General features: G+C 39.2%; 2 protein-coding genes and 1 long non-coding RNA gene across 4 annotated transcripts in view; 2 read left to right on the top strand and 1 right to left on the bottom strand.

Annotated features, from left to right (window-relative positions):
- The first annotated feature begins 126 nt into the window (after window positions 1-126).
- On the top strand, window positions 127-12,281 carry moto (minamoto). Of its 2 annotated transcripts, none has more exons than XM_039825202.1 (8): window positions 127-282; window positions 596-709; window positions 2,210-2,361; window positions 3,152-3,256; window positions 6,411-7,929; window positions 8,085-8,219; window positions 8,648-8,825; window positions 10,872-12,281. In XM_039825202.1, the coding sequence occupies exons 2-8, from the start codon at window positions 647-649 to the stop codon at window positions 11,060-11,062; spliced, it is 2,343 nt and encodes a 780-aa protein (XP_039681136.1). In that variant the 5' UTR covers window positions 127-282; window positions 596-646; the 3' UTR covers window positions 11,063-12,281. The 2 variants fall into 2 exon arrangements, with proteins under 2 accessions (XP_039681136.1, XP_039681135.1); XM_039825201.1 differs by having other exon boundaries at window positions 591-709.
- Window positions 12,282-12,345: 64 nt separating this feature from the next.
- Window positions 12,346-16,849, bottom strand: ccdc43 (coiled-coil domain containing 43). The gene is made up of 5 exons (XM_039825204.1): window positions 16,629-16,849; window positions 15,413-15,503; window positions 14,557-14,692; window positions 13,324-13,379; window positions 12,346-13,104 (listed from the first exon to the last, which is right to left on the bottom strand). The coding sequence occupies exons 1-5, from the start codon at window positions 16,800-16,802 to the stop codon at window positions 12,917-12,919; spliced, it is 645 nt and encodes a 214-aa protein (XP_039681138.1). The 5' UTR covers window positions 16,803-16,849; the 3' UTR covers window positions 12,346-12,916.
- The window catches only part of LOC120574766, a 28,137-nt gene continuing 27,161 nt past the window's right edge, over window positions 16,733-17,708 (top strand). Inside the window, exon 1 of the long non-coding RNA XR_005641902.1 lies at window positions 16,733-16,865. This is a non-coding gene — a long non-coding RNA (uncharacterized LOC120574766). The remainder of the gene's footprint in view (window positions 16,866-17,708) is intronic.

Raw genomic sequence — 17,708 nt, 5'->3', positions numbered from 1 at the left:
GCCTACTACACAATGGCCTGAGGTGGGGGAGGGTGCGATACCATACGGATACCCACGGATATCATAGGCTACCATAGATTATATTAACGGTTGCTATGCGCTTGGATCTACTGCTTGATGTCAATTGGACGAAAAATAGCCAATGTAAGCTCATGTCGCGAGGGCAACATCGAACTTCTGTGGGGGCGAGCAGAGGGGGTCACGAGAGCAGTTGGGGATAATGTACGGACAGTGAAGAAAATTGTTTAACTCCAAAAGTTGACGTTAACGTTACTTTCGCAGGTAGGCTTATCCTGTATTTTACTCGGATGTCTTGGTTTGTGTTAGCAAAGTTACCACATTTGACTGGCAGGGAAGCAGTTTGAGTATGGGTGAAAGTTTAGTCCAAATTAGCCAAGGCAGCATAGCAGCTTGCTAGCTTACATTAGCTACATGAATCCACTTGAATCCACTAACGTTAACATTAGCGGCGAAGTTATTTCCTTTCTCTGAAATAGCAGTAACGTTAAGATAATAATTTCTGTGTTATCCCAAATCTACTACATATGGTTATATCACATATTAACAACGAGTACCTTGTGTTTTGCCAGAGCAGTAACGTGAATGGAGTAGCTAAAGAATCAGTTCAAGTTCAAGGGAGTTCAGAATGGCCTTTGACGGGCATCAGAGGACATTTGCAAACTCACTCTTTCCTACATACCAGCGTCAGGTAAGTAACGTTATGCTTTTAGGGTCATGGCTATGGTATTTTTAAAATATGGCATATTTGCAGCAGTATCCACATACCTGTATTAGGAGTTAATGGTGCAATGAATGGTGGAAAACCATTGTATCATCTAATGTGAAGACCTATTTTTTATTTTTTTAATCTCAGTTCATAGCAAAAATTTACTTAATGGTGGGTGCAGTTTAGTGTCCCAAATTATTTTCGAAAAACTGAGTCTCCCAAATGATGAGGGTCTTATTTGAGACAGGTTAGTTTATTTTATTTTTTATTTTTTTCCAAAAACTGAGCGTCCCAAATGATGAGGGTCTTATTTGAGACAGGTCAGTTTATTATTATTTCTTTTTTTTTCCAAAAACTGAGTGTCCCAAATGATGAGGGTCTTATTTGAGACAGGTTAGTTTATTATTATTATTATTATTATTTTGTTTTCCAAAAACTGAGTGTCCCAAATGATGAGGGTCTTATTTGAGACAGGTTAGTTTATTATTATTATTATTATTTTGTTTTCCAAAAACTGAGTGTCCCAAATGATGAGGGTCTTATTTGAGACAGGTTAGTTTATTATTTTTCCAAAAAAATTTAGTGTCCCAAAGCAACCATAAAGCTACCATCTGCGGGATTATGACTGCCTCCAAGTCAGAATCCCTCCCAGACGTAGCGATACCCATGTGCTTGTACCAAGTGCTTCGGTTGGTCTGGAGTAGCAGAGCCGTTCGTAACTGGGTCGGGGTGCGGCCGGAATAGTGCCGTAGTGTTTATAAAACGAGTTTTGAGGGGTGGGGGTTAGGCAAGTAGGCCTATCATGATTTCTTTAGGCCAAACTGTAAATTGTGGCAACTTAGTGTATTAGTGCTGGGAAAACATTTGGCCTCATTTGCCACAATTGTTTCCGAAGAACGGGGTCGCCCTGCCATTTTTTAGCTTGTAAATAATGCACATTTGCAACTAAATGACTTAATAAATGACTTTTTGAATGGCAAACTTGTCATGCGCACATTAATTACTATAAAACACCTGTTAAACAGCACAGGTGGTTTAGCAGGTTCATAATTAAGGACATTGTATGGGGGAATTTGGGACAATAAGTATACCCTTAATGGTATTTTTTGTGTGATTATTAACTTTGAAGCTGGAACGAACTATTGATTATTTTCTCAATTAATCGTGTGGCCTGTGAAAATACCAGAAAATATTGAAATTTGTGTCTGACCAACCAAAATATACACATTTACAATAGTATTAAACAAAAAAGCAGCCAATTCTTACAATTTAATTTATTTCTTTATTATCGAAATAGTTGCTGATTCATCATTTACCAATTGACTAATTGATTGAGGAACTATCATTACAGCTTTAATTGTCTGGTTTGTGTATTCTGTAATGTGCATCAATCTGCTTTGTGTGAGGAAGAAAAATAGAGTAGTAACGTTTTTTTTTCAGGCGATCTTCAGATTGAGTAACCTACGCTTCTCTCTTTTTCAGGCCAGTGGAAACAATGTGGCATTGCCCTCCATGGCTACCCCCAGTGTCTCACTACAGGAACAGAACACAGCATCCTACATGCCCTGGTCTCACAATGCTCATGATGATCCCTATGGCCTTATCAATTGTGCCCAGAACAGCATTAAAAGCAGGTATTCATTTTCAACTATGTTAGGGCAATCACACTGCTATTCTGTCTAATCAAATAGGTTTGGGATTTTATTCTGTTATTCAGAGGTAGTTAAATGTAAGAATGTCACAGGAATTAAGTAGTCAATACCAATACTAGTAAAATTCTGCATTTCTTAACTCCTTTAAATGTATTTCAGGATAAGTATAACAAGGATAACACTTGGGGACACTTTTTTTAAGTTAAAAAAAGTTAACTTTTAACTGAAATTATGCAGTTATATATATATATATATATATATATATATATATATATATATATATATATATATATAATGTCAGCTTTCATAGCTAACATTAGGCTGTATGTGAAAAACAATGGCAGAGAGAAACAGACTACTTGCAGTTCGGAAGTTTCAGATGAACTTGTGAAAGCCGTTTGCGTCAATGTACGGTAAAGCCAGAAGCTTACTGCCTAAGATGATTAGCTGTTCACTGCACTGTTCTTCCGTGTCAGTAGGCATTCTTATTCTTTGGCATTTAGCGGCCGACTACAACAGTTGTAGTCGTATATATGCTTCCCACGTCAGGTCCGGAAGAATTGCATCTTTGATACCTAGAAAAACAAGTACTGTTACGTTTTCAGAATTTTGGCATCGACTTGGGTGCAAAGTATTGGTTCTCGTGACATCTTTAGTATAATGTACTGGGTGCAAGTCTTATTGTGGAAGAAAAATAAAGAAAGTTGTCAGCCATACTCTAAAATGAATGTAAAGAGTGCAATTCTAGAGACATGTTTTCTTTTCCTTGCAGAAAGCCCACTGATAATACTAGCTGTGACGGAGAGACTGATCTACAGGGTCTAGTGTCCAACATTTTGGATGAAGCAGATTCACAGGACAGCTACTACAGTGAAGGGTATGTCGGGGTTTAAAGGTCCAGTGTGTAACGTGTAGGGGTGCACCGATCCGATATTAGGATCGGATATCGGCCCCGATATTGCAAAAATAGCTGGATCAGTTTTTTGTTTTTTAACACTCCGTCGCAGCACCAGGGCCCCTGTTAACTGCGTACCCTTCTCACTCATGGTAGTAACTTTATAACACAACAATTAATAAAAAAAATTTTTTTAAAAAAAAAAACCCACAACTAACTCTCTTAAAAAAAAAAAAAAAAAAAACAAAAAAAAATTTGAAAAAAGTCTTAAACAGTTTCTAACACTAATAATTTTACATTTACAAATGTAGCTACACCGCCGAATGGCATGCTGGGTAACATTAGAGCTGCTAGCCTAGCTAGCCAGGTAGCAGAACAGTCTGTTAAGCTGGGAGAGGCTACGGTCGCTACTGCACAAGAACCTAGAAGAAAGTTAGCTAGAGGATGAAGAAAGACCGGAGATACACTAGAACAACGTGTGCTCAAGAGAGGAGCCGTCTGTTGTTCCCAAGTTTTTTTTCTTTCTAACAAATCGGACATAATTTAGCCACGGTTGTTGCCCGTCGCTCTAACGTTACTCAGCCGTGCTAACGTTACTGCGCTAACGTTAAAGACCTGTCACTTCAAGCATGCAGTGGAGCAACGTTATGAACGCAATCCACCTCCGGTCCCGCTACAGGCCGTTGAGAAAGACGGGTTCGGAGCAATGATTAAAACTCTGGATTTAAGATGTCTCGCCTCGCTGAAATACGTCCGCCAACCTACTAACATTATTCAAACAGCGAAGGAGGCTGACAGCGGAGCTCCGTTCAGTCCCCCACTACTATAACCTAACTTACCTGTGGCCAAGGTAGTGGTTATACAGTACTAGCTTACAACTATTTAGTTTTGAAAGGGAAACGGTGTTAAAGTTGTTGGCTATTCATTCGATTTGAGTTTTTTACTACTTTGCAGTTTGCACAATACAAATAGTTTAGCTTCTGTAACTGTTTCATGGATTCCCCTTCATACAAATTTATTGTATAATGTCGTGGAGCAAAGCAAACCCTTAATCAAAGCTTTTAGTAAACATGATGACATTAACATGTTTTTGTGATATTCTATGTACTCCTGACAGTAGAATAAGCCATTATAAACCTATATAAAGGTGGCCCATTATTGATGGCCCATTATTATGTATTTAAATTTATTTTAAGAAGTTTGATTACATTATATTTTTAATTTGAATGCACAATTGTTTTTTAAATAACAAATAAATAAGAATTCAATACATTACATCTATGTTATTTTGTCTTAGTTAGGAAAGTAATGTTTAGTTAGGAAGGTCTGGTGCCTTTAGTGTCTTCCACATGGTGGAAGGAAGGTGTAATGTGGAAGGTATACAGTTTATTATTATTTCCTTAACGGTATCGGATCGGTATCGGGTATCGACAGATACACAAAGCCCTGGCATCGGTATCGGTATCGGGACTGAAAAAGTCGGATCGGTGCACCCCTAGTAACGTGTTTAGTTGTTCATTATCAAAATCTGTGTTGCCCGTTCACAAACTTGTCCTTTTTCATGAATATTTACCACCACCATCAATTCCAAGTATTCCTTTCTGCTTGAAATTTTACATTTGCATTCGCATAAACTGGGGTAGACGCTCCATATTCATGCGCCATCTTGAAATACGTTAGCCGGTAAGGGACCTACAGGACATACTGCTCCGCCTTTCGTGTTATCGCTGTCACATGATAAACTCACAGGTGCTGCTAATGGGTATCGTAGCTTCCCGGCCCCGGCAAGTTTGAAGAAGGAAACATGGAGGACCACACGTATTCAAAATCCACATTTCAGGAACAGAAGTCTTCTTCTTCGCCCAGAAAAAGGATATTGAAAACAGCAAGAGACCGGCTTTTTGAAGCGTGAAGGCTACTGTAGCTGTAATACGTACTTTGAACTAGGGCTGAACGATTAATTGCATTTGCGATAATATCGCGATATGTTAAAACGCGATTTCCTAATCGCAAAGGCTGCGATTTGGTCTCGATTTGATGACTCGCAAGAGCAAATCAGTTTGCACTACGCAGAGAAAGCATCAACTTAGCACGCTAACGCTACACTGTACCTTGAGCTGATCTCTGTCATTCAAACAATTCTGAGTTGAAGTTTAAAACTTTTACAGCCATTTTAATAAAATGAAGGGTTTTGTTTGGGCTCGAGTCCATACATGCAGTTAATGGATACAGGCACGCAGAACTGAAGGCTCGGTTGGCAACGAGCTAGCTCTGATTAGCGGTTAGCTCCGGTTAGCGGTTAGCTCCGTTATAAAGATATAAAGATATGGGTGGAGGAGCTGCCACTGAGAGGGGTAACAATCAGACTGATAAATGACGGTTTGGGGAGCTTTCACAGCAGCGTGGCCGCGGTGTTTCAACGGTTTTATTAGTACAGTTAATCCCACGGCAAGACCACAGCAACTAACGTAACGATAGCCTCTCTGAGCAAGTGCAGTGTTGACGGTGTCGGCACGCAACTTCACGAGGGGGAGGGGCTGGAGGCAGCTCCTCTCTGTGCACTGTAAAAAAATATATGTGTGTGTGTGTGTGTGTGTGTGTGTGTATGTATGTATATATGTTATATATATATATATATATATATATATATATATATATATATGTATGTATGTATGTGTTTTTACTTATTTAACTGTCTAGTGTGTAATTGTGTGTTGTTCATACTATACAATGATTTATTGTTTGTCTTTGTTGAATAATACAGAAGACAAAGAGCTTAAAAAAATAATCGAATATCGAATCGCAATCGCAATATTTGAGGAAAAAATCGCAATTACAATATTTTCAAAAATCGTTCAGCCCTACTTTGAACTGCGTGGTGCGAGAGAGTTGATTGCAATATATGATCTCAACGCTAAATGGGAGAAATTCCTACACATTGGACCTTTAAGGTTTTCACATTGTAGAGTCGGGTATATATAACAGTAAGTATTGTGTGATTTATGGCTAATGAACAGCCAAAAATAAATATCTGTAGTTTTGAATCTACATTTAATAAAAAAAGAATATATTTCATATATGTTGTAGTAGTTTTCTAAACACTAACATTAAAGAAAGTCCTTGATTCTTCTTTCAGCACCCTACCCACATGTAATCCTGTCTGGTCTCCAAAGACATTGAGAGAAGAACTGCTACAGTATTTTCAATCAGAGGCTAAAACGCAACATAACCCTACCTTTCCTCCAAACTATGTATCCCGTGAGGCTTTAAGTAAAGCACAGGGACAGTCAGTGGACAAAGATGTTGAAGAGTTGTATCAACAGTCCAATGGCCTTTCTACCAATCAACAATGGCTTTTTAATTTGCCTAATGGAGACAGGGACAGCCACACCCTCCGTCCTCAGAAACTGCCACCAGGTCTACCAATACCCAACACAGGACACACCTACTTGTCACAGGTACAACAAAGCAAATATGACAAAATGCCAGCTGAGAGAGGAAATAATCAGCCTATGAATAATTTCCCTGACCCCAGTAATGGCTTTAGACCTCAAAGCGAAATGAACAGCCCATGCTTTCATCCTTATTATGAAGACCAGTACATCCAGAGCAGCGCAAAGCCCACCAGTAATGAGCAGTATGGGCCACAAGACATTAATCAACTGGTCAGCAGTTTTCAGTCGTTCATGGCTGGTGAGCATGATAGTTTATGTCATGGAGACTTCCCAAACAATCACAGGCCAACAGTGGGCACGCACCATGAAGACAGCATGGCCGAACAATGGAAAATCACTAGTCCTGCAATGTCAACACAGAGTACTCCTGCAATTCAGACCCAAAAGCAGCTGGTGGGAGAATTTGGGACAGTGCAGATGCAAAGAAATGGTGGAGTGAGGAAACAAACATTTAAGCGCGATGCCTTTCAAGATCTATCTGGTTTCAGCCCACAAAACACAGAATACTTCCAGCCACCCAAGCCATTCTCTGCATCTTTAAACCGTCCAAACCAATACCAAAGCAACCTGATCATGCACAGAGAGAACACTTCACTCCCTATTAACGTAGGCATGAACCAGTATTCAAAGCATCACATCCAGCAGGGCCTGATACAGAGCAAGCTCAAGCCACAGATGCAGAGGGAAAAGAAGAGGATGCATATGTCTGGCTTTCTAGGAGAAGTCTTCTCCACAAGACCCCTAACCAACTCTAACATGAGAGGGGGAGATAAGAAACAAAACCCGTACATTGACCACGTGGGGAGCATGCAGTCTCAGAGATTTGATGGAGAAAACAGCATGGTCAGTGTAGGGAATACACAGCACCTCACTCCTTTGATGTATCCTGTGAATGACCCCAGAAGGTACTCCAGCGTGCCCATCAACTCCTTTAACTTCAGCTCTAGATCCACACTGGCCTATGGAAGTGGTGTTCCTGGCATGGATGTGGGTGATAGGATGTCAGCCAATGAGTCTGCAGCTTTCAACCCCTATGTTAGTGACACGATGACCTGCAGAGGAGAGAGCACTTATCATGGCATGGCTTCAGCCATGACAACTTCAATGGTGATGAATCAAGGAGGACCTGTGATCCAGCTCTACTTCTACCTGGACGAGTGTTATGAGCAGTGGAGGAGTTTGGAGCGGGAGAGAAAAAGGGTATGCTTTCGAAGTCTGATTTTCTGTCATAAATACAAACATTTTATCACCCCATTTATGTTTAGATAAGCTCTGCGAATTATGAATATACAGTATTTTCACTTTTGTTAGTTATGGGATGCCTTGTTCTCACTTTTTTATTTTTTTTATTTTAGACAGAGGTCATCATTACCAAGACATTTCTTGGTAAAAGAATTGCAGCAGTGGCCAACATTAACCTACCCAAAACTCCACCAAATCCCACAAGAGTGGACCACCTCATTGTTAATCAGATGAGAGAACAAGCAAGGGTGAGACGCCTGAATCAATTGCTTCCATACTGCCATCTACAGGTGGATTGTGTCACAGCAGCCCTGTTATGTTCTGAAGGTGATATTTGCAATTTTATTTTGCACACCCATGAGTGTTATCAAGAGAAAACTACTTCCCTTTAATGCAGTCTCCTGGAGGTTTGTTAAAAAAAAGGAAAATCAGTTTGGACCCTGAATAAAAACCATACTTACACACACAGTACAACTAAGACCTCATTAAGGCAAACAGTTAATGTAAACTTTTGTAATATCTTGTTGATATATTTTCTATTTCTGTGAAGTTATGTTTATATGATGGCTTGTTATTCTGTAAGCACTTTGTCCGTGTTTGTAGAATACCACATTAAGAAATGAATTTCTAAGACTGAGGGGGGAATATAAGGGTTGATTGCGTTGGTGTGTTGCAGGTAGCAAGCCTTCTGGATAGAATGGAGTGTCTGTGCAACACTCCCCTCCATATGAGCATCCACACGGCACTGAACAGGTATCATATGGCTATTTGCATCGCCCAGGCAAGACGCAAGGAGGAGATTGCCAGCATGTCCAAACACCAGCGGCAGAGAGCCCATTTCACAGAGGACAAAGGTAACTCATTGGCAATGGTAGGCATATGTTCCTTTCCAGAGGTGTATAAAGTACTAGAGACCCATACTTGAGTAAAAGTACAAGTGCTCTATCAAAAAAGTGACTTAAGTAGAAGTGCTCTTTAAGCACCACACTTAAGTATAAGTACTAAAGTATTCAACATTTTTTTGTACTTAAGTATTGCAAGTAGTTTATTTTGAAATGTACTACTCAAGTACTGAAAGTAAAAGGCAAGTACTGTGTTATTTAGTTATTAAAGAAAGCAGTCAAAAGTTTGAATATCATATTGTTTATATTATTTCAAATGTTTAGCCAAGGCTGTAGCCAAAGGAATTAACAAACATTAAGTATATTATATTAAAATAACAAGTATTAACAAATACTGAAATTAAATGTACAATTATCACACTGTGCAAGTAAAATGAACATCCTCTCCAGCACAGTAACGATTAAAGCCCCAAAAAACGTATCACACACTAGTTGGTAATATCTGTGATGTACAGGAAAGTTAGCAAGCTAGCAACATACAGATAAACTAGCAGCTTCACATCACAGGGTCAAACGGTTAACATTCAGGACTCACTGCAGACTGAAACAACTCAGGAATAGATTAATCTGCTGCAACAATAGCTAAATAGAAAGAGTACAAACTTACATCATCTCCGACTTCTGAACGGGCAATTGTAATGAAAAGAAACACGACGCGATCTCAGGGATTTCTTACGTAAAAAATCGTACGTAACTAACGTACACACACACTGTGACCTACAGTCTTTGTAGCGTGAGGAATTCACAACAGTAACGATGCAGCACATAAAAAATGTATCGGAGTAAAAACTATGTACTCAAGTAAAAGTGGAAGTAGGAGAAAAAAATAATACTCCAGTAGAGTACAGATACAGCCTTTTAGTACTTAAGTAGAGTAGTGAAGTAGTTGTACTTAGTTACTATACAGCTCTGTTTCTTTCTCTCAAATGCTGCCGGTCCTAACTAGTGTTAATTTTGTCAGACGAGACGAGACTAAATATGTTCGTCAACGACCTTTTTTTCCATGACTAAGACGAGACGATGACGAGACTGCGCCAATGTCCAAAAACGCTGACTAAGACTAAATTAACATGCATTATTGTTGACAAAAAAAGACGAGACTAAAATGTTTTGCATAAAATAAAAACTAAGATAAAATCTCTCTTCATTTTCGTCTACAATCGCCTCTACTTTTTCATCATGAGATAGAATATTTAGCTGTTACTAGGGTTGGGTATCGAGACCCGGTGCTAATACGGCACCGACCGGTGCCTTAACGACCGTTATCTGAATAGCAACACGGATTTCGGTGTCACTTAAATGCCCGCGCTTCTCTCTGATGCTCATTAACGGACGTTAGAGTCAACTGAAACATCGCTGCACGGGACGCTAGTTAACACTATACTTGCAGGTACAGCATGTAACGTTAGCCTACCGTTAGCTAGCAGCTGGAGTAAACACGGTTAAAATGCTGACACCTAAACGGTGTAAAGTTTGTCTGTATTTCACTGGAGAGGATTCCAACACCGAGACGTACGACAGTCTGCAGCTGCTGTTGTCTGAAAAACAACACATATGTTGCGTTCACTTGAAATACGCCTCACCAGCTTCGTGCTGCATTCAAAGTTATTGTAAAATATCCTTTTCCCATGCAGTGGTTGTTTTTGTCGTTTAACAGGAATTTACTGGTGAAATAAGGAAGAGGCTCGATATTTATATTACATTATCTAATTTATTTTTATGTAACTATTTGACTGAAATGGTTATCAGAAATAATCTCAGAAATAATTTATTTAAAAAAAAAGACTAAAACTTGACTAAGATACCTTGAGTTCTCTTTTGACTAAAACTAGACTAAAATGACGAGACTTTTAGTCGACTAAAACTTGACTAACAAAAAAAGATATGTGAATGACTAAATATGACTAAAACTAACAAGGACATTTGGCACAAGACTAAGACTAAATTAAAAATAAGTGACAAAATGAACACTAGTCCTAACTCGCTTCTGTTTCATAGACGCCCTGTTGTTGGTCATTGCGCTGAAGGACCTTGCTGCTACCACGAGGAAGATCCGCACAGCCCTGTGGTCTGCTCTCCAGATGACACTACCAAAACCTATCAAGAGGCAGGACCACCATGTTAACAGGGAGGCCACACACACAGAGAGGAGCTCCTCTCCATTTGAGGGATACTCTTTTAAGTTATGAATTAGCAGGCAACAAGCATGAGCTAAATGTCTTGAAAACCACTGTCCAGATTAAACATTTCCCATAGGCAACAGGGTTATGTAAAAAACAAATGACAAAAGTCTATAGTGACATTTTACCTGCAACACAGTGATCACTGCAGAATATGAAATGAGTAATGTGAAGCTTGATGATGGCTGCACTTTGTGGCACCTAGGAGTTCCAGGTGGCTAACATTTGTTTTGTAGGAATTGCATGAAATGTCATTTATCCTGCTGCATCTTAACTTCATTTCATTTAATTAGTGTCAGTTCCAAATTAACGTGAACCTTGCTCCATCACCGTTGTATTTAAAGGCACTATTTATGAGGAAGATTTCAGTGAATTCTTCATTGTTTTACTTATTTATTGGAATGTAATGGGACCTCAGTTCTGGGTATTCCAAAGCAATAATTGAATCATTAGGGCAGTAGTTTAAAACAAACATGCTAAATATTACAATCTTTTTGAAAATGTTCTAATTAATTTCTGTAGCTTCAGTTTTTCTTATGTAACCGTAACATGTTATAATCTGAGTTTTTGTATTTATTTATCTGCAATTTGGTGAAGTCTGAACTGTGCTAAAGACACTCAAACTTCAGAGGAAACAAAGTTCACTGTTTTAAATGTATTAATCACATTTTCCATTAGAAACATAACAAATATTTGTATCAGTGAAATGTAATATAGCTAAGTAAAAAAAAATAAGAATTCTCTGGATACAGTTAAGTCTTTGAAGACTTGCTTTAATATGAACATGCTGAATTATAAAATGTTTTCTGAAAAGTTCCACTTAATTTCTGAAACTTATTTTTTCTTCTGTTATCTCAACACTGTAATCAGAAAACTGTTTAATTTGGTCAAAAGTTTTAACTGGAAAAAAACCCCTACTGATACTTTCAGCGTTTTAAATTTAAATGTAATAATCACACTTTCCATCTGATTTATTTCAGACATTATTATCAAATAATATTCTTATCAGTGTGACAGTTTGTCAGCTAGGGACCAAGCTTGTATCCATTACAAAGCTACATCAAGCAACAACTCCCTCGCAGCATCAGTCCGTAGACGTATTCACTGACTATGCTTTGTGAACGAGTGGTTCCATTCCCTGCCATTTTAATGTTCATGTTGTGTTTTTTCTTGTTACTTGTTCTGTAAAAAGGAAAATTTTAAAATAAAGCAATCCAAATTGCTGGAATGTTTTTTTTTTTTTTTTAATTCATTTCAAAAAATGATGAACCTCATTATAAACATTCAAATGATGGTACATGATATATTTGAGGTATAATTTGCAACCGCTCTTTTGGGTTTATTCTCAGACAAAATGCATAGACAGTTAAACCTTAAGCATCAAAAATGAACACAAGAGTTTGACACTTGCCTTACTTAAAAGATGTAAAGAAATGAAAGGCATATTGGCACAGTGGATAATAGCAGAAACTCTGGACTGAGTTGCGTTACAAGCATTCCTCTGCTTTTACCATAATCAATGCAATTTGTGTTTTAAGTGGATACTTTGATCATTTGAGGGGTAACCGTGTCAAAGCTTATGCTTTCACACTCGTCGCAACAACATATCGGCAGAGACTCAAATCAGCTAATTATTTTTGCATTGACGTATGATTGCTGTCAATCATATAAAGATTTGCGCAATATCTAATACATTGTTTTTTACACATATGAAAAGAAAGTTATTAACATGGAGCGTCTGATGAAGACATGTTCACATACTGAATGGGCCAATAAGGTTCAGCTAAAAAGAGGCAATGACCGTTTTTCATCTCTGTCTCACAACAAAACATTTCCACACACAAAGTGTCTTTTCTCTTGGTTTTATCTTTTGCGTTCACCTTTCTGTGTACGCTTCTTCTCCTTCTCTTTTCGGTCTTGTTTGGCTAGCTTGTCCTTCTCCCGCTGCATCTTGTCCCCCTCCTTCTTCTTCTGAGAGTCTTCACGAGCCTGGTCCCGCTTTTGCTTTTGTCTGCTCAGCACCTCTTCCACGTTGGTGTTCTTAAACAGGGCTGACACTTTCAGTAAAGGACAGCTGGATGAAAGCAAAGTACTCTGCTAGTGTATCATTACTACAGAATACCACTATGGAGGTGTAAATGGTCGGAATAATGTATTGTCTACTCAGGGTTATGCAACTACTGCATTATCCATTGCTATTGGAATTAGTAACACTGAATTCCGTGAGATTTCAAACTGCCTCTGGTCAGAAACAGCTTTAGAAAGGATACATTTATCATTTCCAGTAAAGCAGTTTCCACTTGTTTGCTCCTCTTCTTCAGCTTCAGTGATTTTGTCAAGGAAAGAACTGACATCGTAAAGTGATCATATTATGCTTTTTCCCTTTCCTTTATTGTGTTATGTATCTTTTTTGTGCATGTTATAGGTTTACAAAGTGAACAAGCCCAAAGTCCACCCCAAAGGGACTTACCATCTCCAACAGAAAACACTGTTCACAAACTGCTCCAAACAGCTCTATTGTAGTCCAGCCTTTACTTCGTGATGAACGTGTTTCACTTTGTATCACATGTTATAATGCTCGCCTAGCTGCTAGTGTGGTACGCCCTCATACTCTGCTACTGACTGGCTAGTAGTCCTTACCTAACTACTGCGCATGTGTGACTCCCAACAAAGATGGAACAGAAGTGCGATGCCTCACTCGGTAGCTAAAACAGAGAGCTCAACACACAGGGTGAAAAGAGGAGCTGCAGCAATGTGCAGTACAACAAAAAAATATATATATACGTTTTTTTAAAATGAAACCATGTAAACTTATTCTGATATAACCTCTAAATACAATTATGAACCTGAAAATGAGCATAATATGAGCACTTTAAAAGGTGCCCTGCCACACTTATTTCATTACTTTGTGGTAATGTCTGAAGTTCTACCATGGACTCATTTTTTTGTGGAAAAAATGCCTTGGTTATCTTGTTTCAAGCCAGTCTAGCGTGGTATAGAAAGCCTACAGGAAGACTCAGCTCGATTTCTGCCACTTCTAATTAATATTCAACAAGCTAAGCTGTTTGAATCTGATTGGCTAACAGCTAGCTAATGAGAGCCTGGCTGTCAGAATCCTTTACCCAGCCCAACTGGGTGAGCTAATGAATGAATGAATGAGCTCAGGCAATATAATGTCAGACTGACCAGCTTTGGTAATTGGCCTGATTTCTCTGCTTATTTCTTATCAGTGGCTAGAGCTGACAAAGGAGGTAGCAGTTCATTTTCACATTCACAACATAACACAAACACATATGGACCTAACATATTTCAAAAAATGCAAGTAAGAACGATTTTGTATGGCAGGGTACCTTTAAGGATTTATGACAGAGTGTGTCTGAAGGAAACATTCACTGGATGAGACAACATAAAACATGGACAGGCTGTCTGCATGCTCACGGAAACATTGGTTAATGAAATAAACTTTACAACTTGCAAAAAAAAAAAAAAAAAAAAAAGGATATTCCTCGTCGTCTGTAATGTTAGCGTATTGAGCGAGGAGGGCTTCTTTCCTTTCCTTTGACGCCTCAGACACTACCTTGTGTTTCACCACAATCTGAGCTTGTTTTTCTATCATACTGGCGATGGCCTGGACCTCAGCTGCAGGAAAGAAATGACAGAACACAGCCAAACTGTGAATAAATAAAATCAATAAACCAAACTAACATTTAGTACCGGCTTTTCACTGTCAATATGAAGGTACGTAAACCGAAGGAGCCACGTGGTCGCCCATCTGAGCCTGAGGCTCCAGACAGTGTACACATCCTTATGGTTATGTACACAGTAAATTATAGCTTCCCAGTAATGACACTGACAAAACAAACTTAGTGGAAATATTGGGGTAAACACTTAATCAGACCACAATAAGAGCGTTCTGTAGTATCAGTTTTGTTACGGTTTTTTTTTTTCTTTCAGGAAATGATAATCTCTCCATGAGACAAAATTGTCTTTGTTTACTCTGCTCCAAAGTCAAAGCAAATGATTTCAAACTCAAAGGGCTTATCAGTAATCTGTCTATGCTCTGTTTAGTCAAGATTTAAATGAGATGATGAGCCTGCTGGCTATATTTTGGACTTTTGAAATGCCTATATGAATTCTTATATGACTATATACCTCTTCATGGAGAGTTGGATTACATTGTTGCAAGATTTATGCAAGATTATGTTCTTATTTCCGTTGATTTATGGTTGCATTATAACTACACAGTACTCTATGTAGATTTATCACGGTGCTGCCAACGTTGATAATGTGTTCCCTGAACTTTTACTCATTCTGACAAGGTAAAAAGGGAAAGTAGGTGAATCAAAGTCACATAAATACCATCATCATCACTTTTGGCTGCGGATCTGTTGTGCCACTCTGTCCACTGCTTGATGATCTGTTTGCAGACATCTTCCACGGCATCCTCATCCTGCACACAAGGACAAACAACAGTTAAGTAGAGGTAACACCTTACTTCATACACTCAATCCGACTACCCAACCAGGTTATTGACGGCCAGGCGTCAATCATCACAGCCTGTTAGTATGAGATGAGGCCCTACACAACAGCACCCGCTGGATTCATTCACTAACAGCACATGAGGCATACAGCGGTACTGTGATCCCCTATCTGGTTGGACTAACAGAGGCTGATACAGAAGCAGTATTCATTTTGGCATCATGTGAATTCTGTGAACAGTATGACTAACAAGCTGGTAGACACGCACACACGCACACACACGCACACACACGCACACACACACACACACACACACACACACACACACACACACACACACACACACACACACCTCAGTCAGTACATATCACTACAGTATAACTACATAACATAGGTGTGCAACTGCAAAAGGTTAACCAAACCTAACATTTGTCTCTACCAATTAGCACTTTTTCTTAGCCAAATTTGTCTAAACACTTTAACAGGTCCCATGGCATGAAAATTTCACTTTATGGTTTTTTTTTTAACATTCATATGTGTTCCCCCAGCCTGCCTATGGTCCCCCAGTGGCTAGAAATGGTGATAGGTGTAAACCGAGCCCTGGGTATCCTGCTCTGCCTTGGAGAAAATGAAAGCTCAGATGGGCCGATCTGGAATCTTCTCCTTATGAGGTCATAAGGAGCAAGGTTACCTCCCCTTTCTCTGCTTTGCCCGCACAGAGAATTTCACCCACCCATGAGAGAGAGACATCATGGCTTTCAAACGAGCAAAGTGGCAGTTGGTCAACCACTAAGGTCTATATAAAAGCATCCAAAGAGCACCATGTCATGGGACCTTTAAGGAACTGTATTATTAGGTATATTGAGTCGCTAAATTGGACAGCTCATTTCACTGCCTGTGGTGTTTGGACCTTAACGTTAGTTGAAGAACAACTGCCGCATCTAACGCTTATTTTGACAGTCTATAGTCTACGTCGATATTTGGCTCCATAAATGACCGCGGACCCCGGCGCTGTCACTCGGCACGAGACGGACAGCAACACATGAGACCGCACAGCCTCGGTGACTGAGCGGGACATGCCGCTTTGGATATTCACCAGAAATGCGGATAAAATCCCTTGAAGCACTTCTTCTTTCTCCTCGTCGCTCTCCTCTTCTTGCAGGACCCCTAAAATGTAGGCCCCATACACCTCGCGGTCCACTTCTAACGAGTCTAGCCGATCATTTAGCCAGCTTTCAAACTCCCCGGCGTCTGCCACGGCCGCAGCCATCTTGGCCCTTTGGGGTCTTTTCGGCGGCGCACGGCTGTCTTTTCTCATTGCCTGTTCAAAAAGGTAAAGAAAACTACAAGTATTTCAGCTTTTTTGGGGGGGGGAAACGACGAGGTAACCGAATCATGGTGGCAGTCATTTTCTAATTACTAATTTAGCAGCTGATGTATCGAGTAGATTAACAAAGTATTTGTAGCTGTCAGGTGACAACAAATGATCGAAGAAGCTGCAGACAAGCATTTAGCTAACTAAACCTATACTTTGCAGTTTTTCTTGTTTCAGTTGTTGGCATTTGTGAAACATTAATTTCTACCATTATGGAAACAGTTTACATATCTATTCAATACACTTCTTTCAGGTCACTCAAATCATAGCGTGTTTTAAAATTGTATTTCTGTATCAATTCAATCTTGAGTAGACTAGCCTACTTTTCTTTAATTTCACTAATGCTTTTTCCAGCCTTAAAGCTTATAACTTTTATACCTTGTTTCACAGTCTAATATCGTCCAAAATTAAAGCTTGATTAATATGGATTAAATGTTCCAATAGAACACCTTTATGTAAATGTAGAACTCTTTTTATCTGTATAAAACAAATTGTAATGGTAGCCATCTGATTGCCCCTTTCTGACCACAGCATTTTATCTAGTAGCCTACCTCCCATCGAATATTTGCCCTTGAAATAGGCAAAACTATTTGCCTGCTACATCCATTCACAATCTCCCTTATGTGATGTTTTGTCTTCCTCTGTCTCCAAATCACCACATACATTCACATCTTTCTATTTCCCCTCTCTGATGTCTACCTGTTCCACATGCAGGACTTTTGGTACCTGATTTCCCCATTTAGACTATATATTATAGATAACAGCTTGTGGTCTATTAACACAGGTTTTGTCAACTTTCCA

Source organism: Perca fluviatilis, chromosome 15 (assembly GCF_010015445.1).
Source record: "Perca fluviatilis chromosome 15, GENO_Pfluv_1.0, whole genome shotgun sequence".
Classification (NCBI taxonomy): Eukaryota; Metazoa; Chordata; class Actinopteri; order Perciformes; family Percidae; genus Perca; species Perca fluviatilis.
Note: the sequence above shows the minus strand (reverse complement) of the source record. Positions and strands in the feature narration are given on the sequence as shown.

Coding starts and splice junctions, on each gene's coding strand:
- moto (XM_039825202.1), top strand. CDS start 647: ATGGCCTTTGACGGGCATCAGAGGACATTTGCAAACTCACTCTTTCCT. Junction 710..2,209: donor TTCCTACATACCAGCGTCAG/GTAAGTAACGTT, acceptor TCTCTTTTTCAG/GCCAGTGGAAACAATGTGGC. Junction 8,220..8,647: donor AGATGAGAGAACAAGCAAGG/GTGAGACGCCTG, acceptor GGTGTGTTGCAG/GTAGCAAGCCTTCTGGATAG.
- ccdc43 (XM_039825204.1), bottom strand. CDS start 16,802: ATGGCTGCGGCCGTGGCAGACGCCGGGGAGTTTGAAAGCTGGCTAAAT. Junction 13,380..14,556: donor AACATTACAGACGACGAGGA/ATATCCTTTTTT, acceptor TGACAAAATCAC/TGAAGCTGAAGAAGAGGAGC. Junction 13,105..13,323: donor CTTTACTGGAAATGATAAAT/GTATCCTTTCTA, acceptor TGAAAGTGTCAG/CCCTGTTTAAGAACACCAAC.